Source organism: Podarcis pityusensis (genome assembly GCF_964106645.2).
Source record: "Podarcis pityusensis genome assembly, chromosome: 1".
NCBI lineage: Eukaryota > Metazoa > Chordata > Lepidosauria > Squamata > Lacertidae > Podarcis > Podarcis pityusensis.
The window spans coordinates 32041162-32060778 of NC_138028.1; the positions used below are offsets into that span (position 1 = coordinate 32041162).

At 40.7% G+C, this 19617-nt stretch overlaps 1 protein-coding gene across 3 annotated transcripts in view; it reads right to left on the reverse strand.

Moving 5' to 3' along the window:
• Positions 1–19586, reverse strand: part of LIN52 (lin-52 DREAM MuvB core complex component) — a 37954-nt gene extending 18368 nt beyond the window's left edge. Inside the window, exons 1-5 of one of the 3 annotated variants that reach the window (XR_013979095.1) lie at positions 19429–19585; positions 18844–18918; positions 17851–17888; positions 16346–16412; positions 15295–15378 (exon numbers count right to left, since the gene is read on the reverse strand). Coding sequence is in view for 2 of the 3 variants with exons in the window: in XM_080980026.1 (XP_080836152.1) it covers positions 15295–15378; positions 16346–16412; positions 17851–17888; positions 18844–18918; positions 19429–19447 (283 nt within the window). In the remaining variant the exon portion in view is untranslated. Of the gene's footprint in view, positions 1–15294; positions 15379–16345; positions 16413–17850; positions 17889–18843; positions 18919–19428 lie in introns of all 3 variants that reach the window. The other 2 variants (XM_080980026.1, XM_080980027.1) reach the window with 2 other exon arrangements.
• Positions 19587–19617: the final 31 nt, after the last annotated feature.

Here is a 19617-nt window from a genome sequence, read left to right on the forward strand (position 1 = left end):
ACCACGACAGAGTCTAATCTTTATTTAATGGATTTAGCATCTATCTTCACTAGAGTGGTCTCCAAGGGAAAGGGGAGGGAAGAATGAAGGGGCCTAGAAGAGACGATCAGAGCCCCCTCCCCTTCTCTTCATCCATCCGGCGCTCATGTTTGTGTTCAAAATTCAATTACCTCCTTATTGATACTTCACAGAGATATTTAAGCTGCAAACATGAAGCCCTGATTTCCCAGGGGGCCATGCCCCTCTCTATTTCACTGCTCTGCTTCCCCCTGGGTGAATTCCTGAGGCGTCCATATTAATAGGTAATCAGTCACAATTCATTTATTAAACAGCTAGCAAGGTTTATCAGCCTGTCCTGATTAGCCGGAAGAAGCCACTGAATTCCTAATTTATTTATGGAAATCTAAGTGTCTTTTTGAATTCCATTCAGGAGACAGGGTGCTAAGGGTATGGCAGGCTGAATTCTAACAGGGAAGCAGCAGGCAGCATGCGGCTCATCCTGAGAAATGCACTGCAACAGTGACCCTCAGCATGGTCAATGGATTAGGGTTAAGGAACCTGCTTGCATAAGATTCATTAGGTTACTTGCACTAACCAGGCATTATTACACTTATTAGACGCTTAAGCCCAAATATCTAATAAACAAATTAGCTGGCAATTGCTCCTTACGTTGAGTTAAGAAACTCACTGCATGCTAAAGATGAAAAGTTTGCACACTTGCAGATTAAGAATGTGAAGCTAGTACAAGTGTTTTAAAAATGTTGTACAGGACTCCTCTAGAACAGGGCTTCCCAAACTTGGGTCTCTAGCTGCTTTTGGACTCCAGTTCTCATCATCCCTGACCACTGGTCCTGCTAGATAGGGATGATGGGAGTTGTAGTCCAAGTTGGAGACCCAAATTTGGGAAAGCCTAGTTTTAAAAATACACCAATCATATTGTGTGTCATGTGGAACATAGGAAACTGTCACATACCAAGACCACTGGGTCCATCCTGCTTACTACTGTCTATAATTCACTGGCAACAGCTCTTCAGGGTTTCAGGTTTGATCTTGCTGGGCGTGGGGTGAGGGAATACTACTAAGGTATGTAGAAGAAGTATTAAATCCCCCAGGGAAAAGCAGAGCACAGCAACTGAATTCCAGCAGTGAATGCAGCTTTCTATAGAAAGGTTACTGGCTCAATAAATATCTTCTATGGAGTTAAACTCCTATCACCACCTCCTCTTATAATTATATCATGATCAGACACTTGTTTATCCATGCTTCCATAGGTCAAAAATCATAGAACTTTAAATAACTTTTCAGAACTGTCTGCATTGGTGTTGCCAGATGTGCCATACTTTGTGCAACTTTCCTTATTTTAGGAAAGGTTGCTGCTGAATTCAAAACAGCTTGGTCTAATAGAAGTCAACCAGTGCCCAGGTATCTACATGCTACACAGAAAACGATGAATGTGTAACCATCAGTGCTAACTGGCAGTTATCTTGGGAGCTTTAAGTGGAACCAATCTGAAGTATTTGAGCTTGCAGAACCAACATATAAATAAGACCTATTCTGCCAGCAGATGCACTTTTAGTGAACACAGCAGCGAAAGTTATTCAGAACAGGCACGATGCTTAAAACAACCAAGTCTGAGGCTACCACATTAAAGGTCTTATTTGTACAAACAGAAATTGATTTTAAAATTGATTTACTTAAACCAGAGCAAAATACTGAGAAAGCATGCTTATATAAACCTAATTATATGGGTTGTATTTGACCTGAATATATATTGACAATACATGAACTATGATGATGCCCATCTAAATTAGCTTTAAGAACACCCACAAATATAATTTCATAAGGTTTTGACTTAACAAAAACTATAGAAAGTGTAGCGCTCTGGGGGGGGGGGGGGAGGATAGATAATTTGCACGTGTATATTAATGAGGAACAGCACAAGCCCAGATGAGACCTGGGCTTTAGAGACCTTGCTAAGGAAACTTGGCAACCATAGGAAAGTAGCTGTTAACAGTGTACAGGTCATATAAGGAAAGAAGGAGGGGTTTATTCTGGTTGACATGCTGGAGCAATAGAATGCACTCCCTTCATTATCGCTGCCACCCCACAAGTAAACCTTGATAAATGTGGTCAAGACTGCTGATGCAGGTATCAGGTACACTAGGCAGAACAAAATGCCATGAGCCTCCTGAAGAATGCATGTAACTAATTGCTATTTGAGTGTGCTCATTAATTTTATATTACAATTAACAAATCCAAGCATATCTATAATGCATATACAATGAAAGATTATTACTAGGAGCAGCATGAGAAAATTAGCAGAAAAGATTGAAAAATTTCTTCTCCATAGTGTCTCTTAGTAATTAATTTGGAACTTGATTGCTGTGACGTCAAAAATGAGACATTCCTACTTCTTTTTTTAAAGCTCATGCTGTCAGTACTTCAGCTAAGAATTCACACTTTGTAGCTATAATGTTCGCCATTCGCCTTTGCACAGAAGTTCCAAGGAACCAAGAGCTCTCTCTCATTAAATAGATACGGCACAAATCTGCTGAACAAGGCTGTTTCAGAGAAATATGTAAGTGCAAAACATTTGTATCTTTAAAGCTGACTATATTCAATATTCTTTGTAATGATGTATCAACATATGAACATTCTTCCTACAGGCAGAAATATCCGTAGGAAGCTACATATGAAGTGGACCAAGATCTGTAAGCAAGCTTTGCCACAGCCACAAACATTCATTAAATTCTAGTCCAACCCTGTGCAATGCAATGCAGGGCTGCAGGAATGGGACAGGAGGAAAGAACTGTTTCTGAACTGTCTGCATTGAAGCAGAGGTTTTCTAGAAAAGGATATCACAAGCCAAACTTTCAAGTAAAACTGATTCTGTGGAGACTGCACTACTGCTTAGAAAAGAATATAAAATTCTGAAAAATAGTATAAAATGGAAGAAAATTTAAACAGAATAAATTCTTCAACATACCACAGGACTGGCTGATGACACTCAAGGCCTCTATTTTGTATTGATGTCAAAGACCTTGCCAACTCAGGAGAGAACCATTGAGGACCCTACAGATGATCTCAGTGACTGAGCAGAGATATAAGGGTTTAGGTGGTCATTAAAGAACCCTGCACCTAAGCTGTTCAGGGCTTTGTAAATTAATACAAGAACCTGGAACCTGGCTGAGTAGTAGACGGGTAGCCAGATATTAGCATCACATGCTGTCAGTCAGAGGCCTCCAGCAGCAGCCTGACAGCCACATTGTGCACTAGCTTTAGTTTCTGAACCAGGACCAAGGGTAGCCCCACAACGAACACTGTGCAGTAATCCAGCCTTCAACTTACCAACACATGGACTACAGTGGTCAGCTACCTCTGTCCAGCAATGGCTATAGCTAGTGAACCAGATAAAGCCAGTAAAAGGCCCGCAAGGCCATTTTGGCTAAGCTACATGCACCTTCCTCATATCTAATGTTATATATTATGTCAGTTGTGGGGCAGATAAGATGTGGCTGGGTGAAGGAAAGGTTGCAAGCCGCAACCATCAGCTGGTCATCACATGGGCAAAAACATGTCACCTGACATCTTTGACACCAGCTGCCGGTCAAACTTTGCCTATTGTGCGTGGTAAGGATCCGGCCTACCCCCATATGCTGATGCCAATGAACAAACTAACTGCATCCCTGCGCGTGACCCTTCTTTCCTCTAGAGTTCAGCTGAACTTAGAAAAGAGAAGGATCCATATGTTACTGTACGCTCCACACACTGCAACTTGACAGACAGATGAGGACAAGCAACAGGGGTGCCGAGGACTACTGCAATTATCTCTAACTGAAAACTTTTTTTGGAAGGGGGGGATTATTGAGTTGTCTATGTTTTTATTATGTATATTTCAGTTTTTCATATTGTGATTTTAAGTTGTGAACTGCCCTGAGATCTACAGGTATAGAGCAGCATACAAATTTTAATTAATAATAATAATAATAATAATAATAATAATAATAATAGGACTACAAGGATAGTAGAGTCCTGCAAACCTTTCACAGTACCACTCACTCTAAAAGATATAAATCCACCAGATTACCAAGAAAATGAGAAACATTTTAAGTCCACTTTTAAGTGTAGTTATGGGAGCAGAGCAATTAAAAATCACTTTTGAGCCGTTCGCAGGCCTGCACCAGCCACAAGTGCTTGCTAGCATCAAACATGGCGCAGAGTCCCCAGAGAGCTATCACACTTCAATTACTATCACTAACATTAGTCATTACCGAGGCTGGCTCAAGCCCCCAGGGAAGGCAGCTTGTGATGACAATACCCAGCTTCTCCCTGTAAAGCAATTCATTAGGCAAAGGAGAACAGCTGGGGCAGGCACGTGCAGGTCTGAAGAGGGCCCGCCCCACTGGGACCTCTGGCTCAAGACTCTCCGGTTGGTAAGAGAAGGGACCCACCCCAAGCCGCGACAGCTGTAGAGTCCTCAGGGGACACTCCACGTTTAATCATTGCTCCTTAAGCTCAAGGAAGGCATTTGATTGAGAATTTAAACTAATGGCACTCCAGCTTGCTAGAGGTTATATCAGGCATCTGATAGGGGCTTGATGACATTTTTATCTTGTTCTAGCGTACAGGAGTTAATGAGGCACTTAGATCTTGTCACAGAGCTCTGGCCCAGCTATATTACATTCGATATATACAGACCCTGCAAGGCTGCGGTGACTAGGAATGCAAAAAAGGAATGCAATTGATCTCTGTAAAGGCCTCGTATTCAGAAGAGGAGGAACTGCTTCTGGGAAGCTGAGAAAACAACAACAGGTTCTTCTCTAAAGAAGCCATAGAAATCTCAGCTAGTAAGATTGCTGAATTTGCTAAGAGAAAATGAGGGTCGGACCCACTTCTGAGTAAACAAGAACAAGGTTGTGCTGTAGGATTAATTTACAAAACATATATCCATGTGCATCCTAGTTAATCATCTGCTAAGTGGTATATGCCACAGCTGAACATCACATGGGAAGCCATTAGGAATCAAGCATTTCCACATACCGTATTTTTCGCCCTATAGGACGCACTTTTTCCCCTCCAAAAATGAAGGGGAAATGTGTGTGTGTCCTATGGGGCGAATGCAGGCTTTCGCTGAAGCCTGGAGAGTGAGAGGGGTCAGTGCGCACCGACCCCTCTCGCTCTCCAGGCTTCAGGAAGCTATCCGCAAGCCTTGGGAGCCTGCGGGAGTTCCCGCCGGGCTCCCAAGGCTTGCGGACAGCAGCCTGCAGCCCGAAACCTGGGGAGCGCAGCGGAGTGCGCCCCGGGCTTCATGCAGTTCTCCGCAACCCTCGGGAGCCTGGCGCGACTTCACGCCGGGCTCCCACGGCTTGTGGAGAGCTGCCTGTTCTGGGGGCTGGGGAAGCTTGGGCTTCCCCCGCCCCAGCCGCACGCCTGGGGGGGAAATTTCCCCCCTTTATTTCCCCCCCCCCAAAAAAAACTAGGTGCGCCCTATGGGGCGAAAAATACGGTACTTTGCATAGCTTACTTAATCAAATGAGGTTGTCCCAAGTTTTTCCCAGGAAACTAGGAGGGGGCAGAAGGGAAGATATATTAAAACAGAGCTACATGCAGTGCTATTTTTTCTATAAAATAGGTGCCAGAGCTCACCATGAACTTCTTTCTTGTTCTCTTAGAATGGCAATGGCGCCCATCTGAAAGATGCCAGAACTGAGCTCCTGTAAGCTCCAGCTGAAAAATAGTCCTAGCTACGTGATTGTTTAAAGAACTACAGTTGTGACTGCAATACATCAGGGTCCACCAAATTTTGTGCATAGAATGATTATTTTGAAATTCTGGATACATTCAAATCTTCTAAGAAAATTATTATTATGCTAAAAAAATTATTATTATTATACATCAGCATTTGGAGCTGAACTGGTTTTCTGCCTTGGTTGGCACCCAATGCTTCAAGATTATTTGCTTTTTGTCATAAAAAACTAAAGTAGGAAATAAAAATGTAGGCAGGGATTTGAAAAAGGCAGGTTACATATTAAATTGCTACTTATTTGCAAATTTCCGGTTTGCCTTGTCAAGTATTACACATGTTACACAGATGGGAAACTGAAGTAAGGAACACAACTTACACAAGGCATATTGCAAGTCCATGACAGAGGCAGGTGTTAAACCCAGACCCAAGTCCAATGGGCAAGGAATTGGACAACACCAGCTGTCTCACCTTATAATTACAAGCTGTCTTATCTAAGTTTATAATCACAACTTAGTAAAATGTAAGTCTTCTACTTTTGAAAATTATAATGTAAAAATTTAGTTGCAAGTTTATTTATGTATATATACCCTGCAGTATGATATAAAGAAGCAAGTGTGACAAAGGGTGATAGCTGATTCCTAGTTCAAGATAGAAGTTTTTCCAGTGTGGAAAAGTTGAGAGTGGAACCTCGGTTTTCGAACGTAATCTGTTCCGGAAGTCCGTTCAACTTCCGAAACGTTCGAAAACCGAGGTTTGACTGTAGTCCTATCATGGTCAAAAGAAGCCAGGCCTGAATTAAACATATTGTTGATGGTGAAGTATGTAAACTTTTGAAAACTAAAAAACAATTTTATTTTATTTCTTTTAAAAGGCCAAGCTTTCAGACACAGACTCCAGATTCTCAATTTCTAACTCTTTAGAAACAGTCTGGTGTATGTGTGCCAATAACTTCATTAAATAAAACAGTGCAGAATATTTGAGCATGTTCGCATGTTGCATTCAATGAGTGTACAATCTGTGTACACAAATAGTTTTTTTAATAATGCAGCAGAGCACAGTCTGTGTACACAATAGTTTAGCTGTATAGAACATGTGTAGAGATAATTGGTACCCTTGTTCAGTGAAATGTGTGAACAAGCCTAGAGAGACATGCACACAACAGCCAAGTGTTACAATTTGCCAGGTGTTTGTTTTCTATCCTGCCCATCGTGGCAAACCAAGTAGTTTGGACCATGGACGATGATGACGATGATGGTGATGATGATGATTATATTTATATGCCACCCTTCCTCTGTAGATCTCAAGGTGGTTGACAACATAAAAATACAAGATAAACAGCATTTCAATGTGTGCAAATCTAGACAGAGTGACACTCAAGAACTAGAAACTTCCCATGAATTTGTATAAAGTTGGGTTTGCAAGACTCAAATGAAGTGTGCTTATCTATATATTTAAGGTCAAGTGCATGCACGTATCAGATTTTGGTAGCTATTTAAATATAATTACACTCACTATAAATGGGGAACCATGCCCTTGTAATTCCAGAAGATGCCACGCAAGTGCCATAGGCTTTAAAGTTAGCATCCACTGACATGAACAAAAGGAAGTGAGCTATCGAACAGTCCTTTGTACCCAAACACTTCCCGAAAAGGCTTTATTTTAAGTTTTCATTCTCCACAGTCTGAATCTGTTTGGCAGGCATATATATCAGAAGTGCTGGAACCGGCTCACATTCTGGGTATTTGACAAGTGAATGAGACATTCCACAAAGACATCATGAATAATCTTCCAGTGTCTGAAATGCATTTTGCTATACCAAACACCTAATAGTCCATATACTAAAAGACAAGCCACACAAAAATGCCCTTGTCAAAAAAATCTACAGCTTATCAAACTACTTTACTTGAAGTAAAGAGAGTAAACAAGAAATACCTGGCACATTTATTGACATTTAAAAGAATACTCTCTCTTTGCCCCCACACCTCTTCCTATGGGCAACAAAAAGTCATCAACAGCTGGAGATTATTAGGATGTAATTAACTGCCTCAGAAGAAATAGTTAATCTAGAAACGCTGGTGAGGCAGGTAAAGACAGTGTTTATTATGGTACATGCAACTAATCTGTACATATGCACAGCACTATCATTTATAACATTGCTAGTCGACTGCACCACATTTTAGCATGAAGCAGCTATCTGTCCATTTCCCTTTCCTTCCAAACAAATACTGGATAATTCACTCACTTATTCATTAGCTAAGAGCAAGAAGAAAGAGAGAAAGAGAGAAAGAGAGAGAGAGAGAGAGAGAGAGAGAGAGAGAGTGACCAATATCTAAGCTCAATTTCCATCCCAATTATTACAACCTAATCTCTTGGTGAGTTAATGCAAAGCGAAGGATGAACACTACACTGCCACTAGTAGCAAAGTGTGTTCCTTCCCCAAGAGAGGCCTGTAAAACAGGACAGTCACTGACAGCAGTACAATTACTGACACAGATACAGACTTTATGGACATGTTTATATCCGCTGTAAATCCACACTCTCTCTCCACTCCGATTCACAAGTCATAAAGAAATTGCAGATAATGAAAAAGTTGGTGAAATTTACAGCATGTCGGAAACCTCAGACAGCCAGAAGAAATTAAAGAGCTGACTGGGGATAAATCACACAGGTACAATTAAAACTTCCCATAGCTCCTTCACTTCTAAAACTGGCATACAATCCAATAGCGATGATAAAAAGTTGAGGTCATGATCTGTGGACTGCAGATAGTTAAGAATATTACATGTCAAAATTAGCCCATTCAAGGGTCTTGTGTGCATCCTAATTTTAAATTGGTATTTGGGTGGCTCTTTTTAGAAACTGAAATACTCACACATAAAAAGCAAAAAACAAAACAGTGAGCAAACAAGCCAAGCTGTGGATGAGCAGCAAAAACAAAGGTGAATGTCTTGTTCCTCTGCATGTGAACAGCACACGAGTGTGTGTCAAAAGAGACCTAGAATGATCAAAAAGAATGAAGTATGGAAAAAATATATATATCCCAGGCTGAGCACTGGGGTGAGTGCCTGTGAGGTCTAACATACATCTAGGAGTGCTGGAAACCTAAGTACTCTCCATAGCTGATTAGTTTCTCAGAAGCCTACAGCAGGGTGCCCAAACTTTTTTCAAAGAGGGCCAGATTTGATGAAGTGAACACGCGTGAGGGCCGACCAAAGTTGTTGAGCTTTTTTAGGGATTTTACCCTAGGACATATACTACCACGGGGTCCGAATTAAATCGACCAGCGGGCCACATTGGGCCCCTGAAATGGACTTTGGGCCCCCGAAACAGACTCTGGACATGCCTAGCCTACAGTGCGGTCTATTTCCTTGCAAAAGCTGTTCCCAGCTAGCAACTACAGGCCGGAAAAGTACTGCTGTACTCAGGTCCTGCTTTTGTAGGCTTCCTACCAGCAACAACTTGATCTAGCAGCAGCTTCTTATTTCTTCTTACTACTAAATTATTTCTAGATTCCCACGACTATGTGTGGAAAGTAGGACTACAATCTTCTAGCATCTCTCTGTGCTCTGATCTCATGTATACATACATGGAAATTTCTCTTGAAATGTGTAGGCAAGAGACCGATGCATATGTTTCCATGCCCCCAAGCCAATGAAGCCGCGGCCTGCTACCAGAGACTTTAAAGGAGAAACCTGAAGTTTATATTGTTTGCCACATTACATACACATTTTGGAGTCAATATATCTTATCTGAGTACCAGATGAAACACAAGAAGCAAACCATAGAACCTGCAGAACATCCATGTTCATTCCAAAAGAAGCCAGCATCTTGGCAACAACACAACACAAAATAAGTACTGTACATGGGTTGGATCCACACTAAATTAGTTTAAATAAATGGAATGCAAGTCAAATTGTGACTAATTTGTTTCACGGATTTCAATGGGCCCCATGTTCAACTAACTTAGTCAGGATGCAACCCCATGTGGGCTTCTAGAATTCTCTTTCATGGCATACTAGGAAGCCACACCTTCCATACACAAAAGCCTACATAAACACGGTTATCAAGTTACAGGAGAACTTCCAAGCCCTCTGTTCATCATAAAGCACTCCCACTTTCAAACCAATGTCGAAATGCCAGCTTGTTATTTTCCTTGGAGACTAGGTATCAAACAGTAAGTTCTACAGTTTACACAGTTACAGGACCATGGTAGCAAAACATTGTAGCAAAACAAAACCAAAAACCAACAACTCTGAATTTTGATGTGGCTTATGATACTTTGTGCATATCAGGGAATACAAAATTAATATCAGATGAATTCATTAAGTGTAGGACAATCATAAAATATTTTAAAGTAAAATTTTACATGGTTGTCTAATCATTGCTGCAAATTATTTTAGCTAAAGTAATTCTGACTACACTCAAGAACAGATGGTAGCTTTGTATTTAATAAAGCCAATTCTCCGAGGTGAAACCAGCTCTTTCTGAACCATTGCTCTGCATATCACAACTGTTCTATTATTTAAACTTGAGGTTTGGTTGCATTTTATGCTGTACTACACAAATAGCAATAGTGGTACCTCGGGTTACAGGCGCTTCAGGTTACAGACTCTGCTAACCCAGAAAGACCTCTAGAACGACTTAAGTTCTTAACCCGAGGTACCACTATACAGAAAATGCAGATCACCAGTAAAGTTCTAAATAGCTACACAATGTTGTATAAACTACTACAGTGGTGCCCCGCAAGACGAATGCCTCACAAGACGGAAAACTCGCTAGACGAAAGGGTTTTCCGTTTTTTTAGCTGCTTCGCAAGACGAATTTCCCTATGGGCTTGCTTCACAAGACGAAAACGTCTTGCAAGTTTGTTTCCTTTTTCTTAACACCGTTAATACAGTTGCGACTTGACTTCGAGGAGCAACTCATAGAACGCAGTGTACATAGTAGCCTTTTTTGAGGTTTTTAAAGACTTTGGTGATTTTTGAAGCTTTTCCAAAACTTCTTTTGCAACCATTTGGTAAGTTAAGCTTTTAAAACTTTTTTGGGGGGTTTGGATTTTGGGTTGGGGTGTTTGGAATTCAAGGACTTGGTGTTGGGGAGGGGTTTGCAAGAATCTGGAAGCTTGTGTGTTTTTTTTCTGCATTTTTCTGATTTTCTGTGACCATTGGGGAACTCTGCTGTTTTTTAAAAAAAATTCTGGATTTGAATTTCTGTGTGCTGGGTGGCTGAGGGAACAGTTGGGGAGGGGTTTGCAAGAATCTGGAAGCTTGTGTTTTTTCCCCTGCATTTTTATGATTTTCTGTGACCATTGGGCCACTCTACTGTTTTTTTAAAAAATTCTGGGTTTGAATTTTGAAATGCTCTTTACAGTATGTGTGACTTTAAAGAGCACTTAATAAACTCTTGTTGTACCAAATTTGGCTTTGTTTGGACTTTTTTTGACCATAGGAACGCATTAATTGATTTTCAATGCATTCCTATGGGAAACCGTGCTTCGCAAGACGAAAAATTCGCTAGACGAAAAAATTCGCGGAACGAATTAATTTCGTCTTACGAGGCACCACTGTAGTCCAGATCAGTGGTTGTTAACCAGGGGGCTGCAGAGTTATCCCAAGGCGCAACATTTTTAAAAAGCATCATAAAACAAGAGATCAATACAAAATATAAACCAACTGTATTATACAGAAACAGCAGCCTGGATGCATTAAAATCATGCGGGACAGATTCTTCCATGGATCTCAGGATCTGCAGGAATCTTCCAGTGAGCAGGAGCCTCTTCAGCCATGGCTTATGGAAAGGCTGGCCTTTCCTTCCAGACAGAAGTGATTGTGAGCCTGGGTAGTACCCTATGTGCCTGGCTTCTCTTCCATCCATTGGTATTTGCACAGCATAGCAGTGTTTTTGCTCCTCCTCTGAGGTGGAATGATGAAAATCAGAGGGGCTCTAGCAGGGCCACCCCATGATCTGGTGGGCAGCTTTTGAGTGCTGGAAAATGAAATATGCCAAGGACAATAGAAAGCTGTGGCAAGCAGAAGAAGCAACCCAGGGTCAATCCCCAGCATCTTCAAGTAGGACTGGGAGAAACCTATGGAGAGTTGCTCTCAGTCAATGTAGGCTAGACAATTCTGTCTTTGATGGACGAATGAGCTGTCTCAGTATAAGGCACCTTGCTATGTTCCCTACTGGTGCTGAGCTCATCCTTGGACCACACGATGGAATGGTAGTGCCTCTGAGATTGTACAGAGTGCCTGCACCCCAAATCAGAGGCTTTTATACCTATTGTTGCAGAGGGGAAAAGCTAAGCCTCCATGGTAAGTCCCAGATTCAGTCCTTGACATCTCCACATTGGGAGAATGTCTCCTGCATGATACCCTGGAGAGTCCCCAATGCTACATTATGGCATGTTCAGCAAGATGAACATGGAGGGCAACACTAGAAAGTTTCAGAACCTATGACCATGCTACATTTATCCATACATCTGATGGGAGGGTATAAGAAAGTTCTACATATGATCCTAGCAGGTTGTTTTTTAATGCAATGTAGACACAAGGTTCTTCTAGTCACACTCTGCTGCTTTCTGGAACAACTGATTTTAGCCATTCTCTCCCCGCCCTGCCCTAAATATGAGCATGGAAGAGTCTCAGCTTTGTCTTCACCCTCAGATTGTTTTCTCAACACAATGAGCCTAACAGGGACTAGATAACTGGCTGCATTCCTGATGCTGCCTGTAGATTGCAACTGGCTATCTGTGATCTAAAAAAAGGTATCTGATCTGTTATTATGGCTCACCTAAAACTGTATGGCTGTATGGAAGCTATCAGTTGGTTGACAGCCATCTCAATCAAGCATTACATACTTCTCAATAAGACCCAGCAATGGAATTTACTCCATCTCATGTACTGGAGTAGTCTAGGACCTAAACCAGGAATGCTCAGACTCTTGCACTCACTCTGTTCCAGATAGTTGTCTGGGGAATAGAACCATACCTTACTACACAAAGTGACCACCTTATGACAGGTGAAACCCCACAATAGCATGACCAGAGTGGGAAGTGGGGAATGAGGAGAGAGAAGGGAGGCAGAATGTTGATCACAGTCTGCTGATGGACTAGAGACTAATATTTGGTGGCCTGGTCCCATACCATCAGAAAAGCCACCAACAATCTTGACAGTGCTGAGCTTGTTGCAACATTGGTGCTATCAACGTAGAACAGCTTTAGCCAGCCAGATGCCCTCGGAGTTTTGGGACCATCTTAGTATAGGTATGCCCCAGGCCTTACAAGGCCAACACTGCATTTGAACCATGCTTATATAGAGGTAGCACTAACATTGCATGTGCGTTGTAACCATGTTTTATGAGCAATTTTTCAGTGCATGGACTAGGGGTCAGCAACCTTTTTCAGCCATGGGCCGGTCCACCATCCCTCAGACCATGTGGTGGGCCGGACTATATTTTGAATAAAAAAATGAACGAATTCCTATGCCCCACAAATAACCCAGAGATGCATTTTTAATAAAAGCACACATTCTACTCATGCAAAAACACCAGGCAGGCCCCGCAAATAACCCAGAGATGCATTTTAAATAAAAGGACACATTCTACTCATGTAAAAACACGCTGATTCCAGGACCGTCCGCGGGCCGGATTTAGAAGGCGATTGGGCCGCATCTGGCCCACGGGCCTTAGGTTGCCTACCCCTGGCATAGACTGTTACCGACAGATATCTGCCTTTGCAGAACAGAGCTTCTCTAAATTTTTACTTTTTAGCATACCTCAAGTATAATCTGACAGAACTACCAGAGACCCAGCAAAAGTGCTTGGGGGACTGGATTTTGCCTGTGGACAGCTAGCTGGCCAGCATCCTTGATGCGTATCAGGTTGACATACCCAAGAGGCCTTTTTGTGATGGCTTCAGTACTACAGAATGTCCTCTCTCATGAGGCCCGTTTATCCCCTTCTCTTGCTACCAAGTTGTAGGAGATGAATTGTCTTCTCTCTGCTATTGCTATTTGTTTTAGGATTTTTAGTGTTTTTATTTTGTAAGCCAGCGGGAGAACTTTATTGAAAGGTGGTATATAAATGCTATGTAAAGAGTTATGATCCTCCAAACAAGTTATTTAATGGTAACATTTGAATAATCAAATCTCATCTCATCTTATTAAACTATTCATGAGCTTCAGGCACCTGAATGCAATCACTCTGCTTAATCCTTTGCACGAATGAACAAACCAGGAAGATGCATTTAACTGTGATTTCATATTACATATAAACCAGGAAACTATGGTTAAGTTTCCTGGTTTCCTGAACAAGCCAGGATATGGAAGCCATAACTTAAAAGTTCTGTCCTATCCTGTCTTTCTACAGCTTCCTGAATCAGATGTTAACAAGAAATCATGGTTTAATCTGCTCTCTGGCTTGGGCAAAGGGAGGAACAAAGCAGTTGGAGGTAGGTGTCTGAAGCTTGTGCATATCTCTGCTTATTAAACTAAGATTTGATTGTGCCATTACCTAACTGTACAGAGGATCCTAATGAGCAGGATAGTACCATAATAAGTTACAAACTAAGTTACTAAGGTAATTTTCTTATGGCTTGCTTTCGGTGGTCATATACAATACGCAGGAACATTCTAAATGTCAGAGCAGCAAAGAAAGGCAACAGTTTTATAATGAGAAATATTAGTACATGGAACTATAAATTTATAGCTTAAAAACCAATTGAACTCTAGAATTACCTAAATAAATTGTCTCCTCAGCAAAATATCCAATCTAATCTCAAGAGAGAGCAATGACTGACCATGAGAATTATAACACCTAAACCTGCAAATTGCTAACGAAGAATAAAAAAAAGTCAGTAGAAATTTCTCTATCAACCTTTCCACAAAAATAAGGGACCATCAACATTACTACATGGAGACAATCTTTCTGATATCATTTTTCAGTACAATATAATAATTCAGTGATTAACACTCCCACCCCGCAAAAGAACTCAATCCAAATCTAAAAAGCTACAAAAACATCACGGAGAACCAATTATCTCTAGGTAGCATTTTGCTGCCACCTAGAGGATACTGAAAGATAGCTTTTGTTGCGACTCTCATAAACTGATTCAAATAATTATTTATTTATCTTGCATATCATAAGGCAGTACTTAATCCTAACAGAGTAATTTCATCTTCAAGTAAGAAGTGTTCCAAAGTACTCTGAATTCATACTTCAGTTATCTTATGGGGTTACTATTACAAAACATCAGAGAGGTTCACAGAAGAAACAGGAGAAACATCCCACCTAAATCGTTGAGACACACAATCGTTGTAGGAACCCAGCAACTGCTTGTAGAGATATTCTACTACTGATGCAGCCACGCCAAACTGTTAATTTTTCAGGAGACTAACAGCGCAATATCATACATGCTTGGCTATTGTATTATTTCTCACAAGTGAAATATTGAATATGTTCTTACTGAATATGTAAAGTTTGGCTCTATAAGAAAATTAAGCAACAGACCTACAGTTTTTAAACATAATACACCTTAGCAACTATCTACTTACATTCGTCTAGTCCCAGTTGGTATGCTAGATTCTGCAGACCTCTCACTTTCTCCATTAGATTAGCTGTGGTGAGACTCCCCAACTCTTAAAAAAGAAGAAGTGTGGCTTAAGATGTGCTGTGCCATGAAATAAATTCCTAGCAAAGACTCTTCTTGTTGTTTCTTTAGTATCGTCACTATTCTATTATACAAAATGTATTTGGCACACTATTGTCCAAATATGTCTAAGGTTACAGCTCTTCTCTTTCTTTTTCACATAGTGTTGCTCTAGTCCATTTAAATGGCTACAAACTGCTCTTGCCACATCCTTAAGCTTAGCTTGCATGACTGGAGCTGGTTTAAAGACTATGTAGACAAAAAATTGTTATAGATATAGAAATCCAACATCCAGTCCTACATCTAGCCTGATCTGAAGCATCTATGTAAGAAGCTTATTGAAGAAAAATTAAAAATGCCCTGCAACCTGCTGGTGAAGTATGTGTAACAAATTTAATAATACTGTAGTAATAATTAACCATGAAATTTAAAATGGTTATACAGAAAAATTGAAACATATACTTCAAAGAAGGGTTTTATCACTCCCAGAATGTTGTATCATCATCATCATCATCAACAACAACAACTACTATTCTGGAAACTAGTATTACATACAGAAATTCATTAGTGGTTTAATACTCCTGTGTATTTCAAGGACTTGGAGAATATCTTGCATGATGTTCTCCAAGTCTGAGGTTCAATGAATGGATCCAGAATCACAGATACGTGATGAACATTGGCTGGTCACACCCTTGGCCAAAGTCTTTAATCTTCCCTTCAAGCTTTCCCTCCCAGCATGGAAAGGTCTGATGAGGTGTGTGCAGGGACACTGGGGTGGGCTTATGTGTGCACCCCTGTCCCCCCCATCACAATCTTTTGCCCACATACATTCAGATGAATGCTTGAGTAGAGCTTAAAAAGATAAAAAACAAATATTTAACTATTTGTGTAGACAAACTATACTGGGCTTGTTAATTCCAGTCATTTGAAGTGCTCAAACATTGACAGGAACTCACCTTTTAACATGTCAATATCATCATTTTCTAATTCAGCCATCCATTTGGGAGGAGAACTGGTGATGGGCTATTTAAAAAAAAAATACACGCACATATATAGAAAAATTGTGATTACCTGTGTCTTTGATAAACAGAAACTGGGAAATATTTCTAATATCTGGAACCAGCTGATAGAAAATAGGCTCAGCTGCCAAATTGCATAAAATTCCACTCTACTTTGATACAGAGCATGTGTTTTCTATGGGGCTTACTCTCAGGTAAGTGGAATTAAGGTTGCAGTATTAGTTGTAGAGTTTTTGAATAACCACACACATTTTTTATTTTACCATTTACCATTGCTGAGGCTGTCAGAATGAAGGAAGGAGCCAGAAACCCTTTTATCATGCCAGAATACAAAACCAGATCAAAATCTACTCCCCAACAGCATTTTGCATTACATAGCAATTGTTAATTACACTGGAGTTTAGCTGCTGGAAGCAGAACTGGAAGCAGAACGAAGCTAATTTTTCTTTGAAAAACAGGATCAAAATGTAAATAAGAAATATTAGCAAATATTGTTTTTGCAAAATATTCCCATTGTAAGCATAGAAGTACAATTCAAATAAGATTATATCAGCACTGGCACATGCAGACTACACAGAATCACCAGTCAAGTTCTAAATAGCTACACAATGTTGTATAAACTACAAAAAAATTACTACAATTTTAATGTAGCAGACAGAACAAAACTCAGCATGCAGTGTCCAGACACCAATAGATTCCTAACTCAGAAGTATGAAAATTATTACATTTTACATTTCCATGACACTTACATAGAATATAACTATCATCAACCACTTTATGACCCACTGGTCAGATTCCTATTTTATGACACCCTAAAAATCCAGCCTTTTTTTTTTTTTAAAGTTCTCATGGTTGCAAATATTAAAAAATATATAATGCAAAACTTGCTTTTCTAAAAAAATAAAAGCAGGCTGAAAAAAAGACATAAAGTGTCATGAGTTTAAGAGATCGATTTTTATTTTTATTTTAAAAAAGGAGTTTCAAAAAAGGCCATTTCAGTTGTCCTTGAATATGGCAGGTTGCTAAGCTTCCAGTGAAGAAACACACAACCAGAATTTGCAAGTTGCAGAGATGGCCCAAGACACTTTGGTGCCTCAGGCAGAGAAGGCCAACAACTCCACAAAACAGTGTAAAAACTATAATAAGTGAAAAACATACCAATTTGCTCTACTTTAATGGAGACCTAAAATCTGCTGGTTTACCCTGGCTAATGGATGGGTCAGCTCTGTCCAAGTCTAGAATTAGTTCTTAGTCAGCTTTTTGCATGAAATGGGATGTGTTTGCCTGCTTGGGCAATATATCAGTGGGAATAACACTGGGTGATAAACTGATGGGCCTAGGTGAATAATGGTTAGACTTAAGTCCTACTGAATTTATAGGGGCTTACTTCTGAGCAGATATGTTTAGTATTGAATTGTCAATCCAAGTGAGAAATTACTTACACTTTTAAAAGAAGCTGCAAATTCAGCAACACCTGGTACTGGAGACAAAACAGAAACAGTTACTGGACTACAACTTTCTCTACAACTTCAAGGGCAATTTATGATTTCTGTTGCTAACTCCACCAGTTAAATTGCTAGAGATATTCAGCATAAAATGATTATTCATTTGTACCATGTATTATTTCACATTCATGTTGAATTCTGTGACTGTGCAAATGCAACACTAATTATTTGCTTCTGTAACATTTGCAGCTCAGTAGTAATTTGAATGATTTCTCTTTGGTCCATCATCGAAACACACACCTGGAGCCCTTGAGTGTAATCCTATACACATATCCTGTACTTCTCTCTACTGAGAAGTAAAGTTCACAGTAAGTAAGGCTTACTCCCAGCTAATTCTGCATAGGACTGCAGCCTTAAACTGGATTGGCTATAATAAAGTGCTTACTCACAATTAGCCAATATGTATTTTTAAAACCACTTTGAAAACACAAATACTGAAAGGATAGAAAACACAATAGTTAAAACGTGTTAGTTCAACTAAACATTTGTTATGTTTGCTAAACGAAAGTGTATGAGCATGCCTATGTAAATGAATGTGCATGTGCACAGAAGCGACTGGCACAGTACCAGGCAACCGCCCTCCCAACAGCAGTGCTGTTGCTGCTAACTGGGGCAGTGTGAGAGTGAGACACAGTAGTGATAGGGGCCACACAAGCAAAACAGTGGGAGTTCTGGACTGGATCTGCCAACATGCCCACACAGCCCCAACTTGCTGCCACCATGTCCATGTAACCAGGAATGATGCTACTATTGGGAGGCTATTGAGTACCACTCTATGGTGCATTTTTGAAGACTGTTCTGAGACAGGTTTATGTTCAACATGCAGACACTGTCAGTAACATCCTAACAGCAGGTTGTAAGTCAGAGCAATATCACAGTCGCCAAAGATCCTCCATGCCTTTTCACATTTCCCACTTGAGTGCAACTTACATTGTTCAGGCCAGAGGTCTGGTGAAGCCCGGTCCAACTTTTCAAAGCTCAGCAGGGAGGCTTCCAAGTCTGTGCCTAGAAGAACAACCAAAATGCTTCCAATCATTGCGGGACTCAAAGCCAAGACTGAGATTAAGAGTTTCATGATCTACTGACTGAGCCTGATATTACTAGGACCGTGTGCATTCAAGACACGAGGCGCACTGCCACTGTTCTATGCCTCTTTAGAGCCTGACTGGATGAACAGAGCATCAAATGTGAATATAAACCCTAACAGTTATTTCCAGATCTGAGGAAAAAATCTGAGGAATTCGCTTAAGTAGCATTTCAGCTCTAACTGGAGCAGGTTTTCTGAGGAATAAAGTTACCCGCTGTATTCGGTGAGGATTGTTCCCATGCGACAGCTTCGGTCCACCCTATGCACACGTACTCATAATAATTTAATAATAATAATTAGTTATTTATACCCCGCCCACCCAGTAAGAGACAAGCAAGTGGACACAAATTATAGTATTAATATGCCAGTGGAAGAGAGACTCGCAAAACTGGAAAAACCTTCACCTTCTCCTCACCACCACCTCTTACCTTCCGTTGAGACCGCCATTTTGGCCCCTCACGTGACACCCGGCCGCCTGCACGCGGGAACCTAAACATATGACGCTTCCTTTTCGAACGAGCCAACCTTGCTCCGCCCCCTCCCTCCTGCACTCCTCCCACTAGGTCGTGATTTAGGGGAGAGAGAGAGAGAGAGAGCAGGGATGCGAGGGGGGGGGG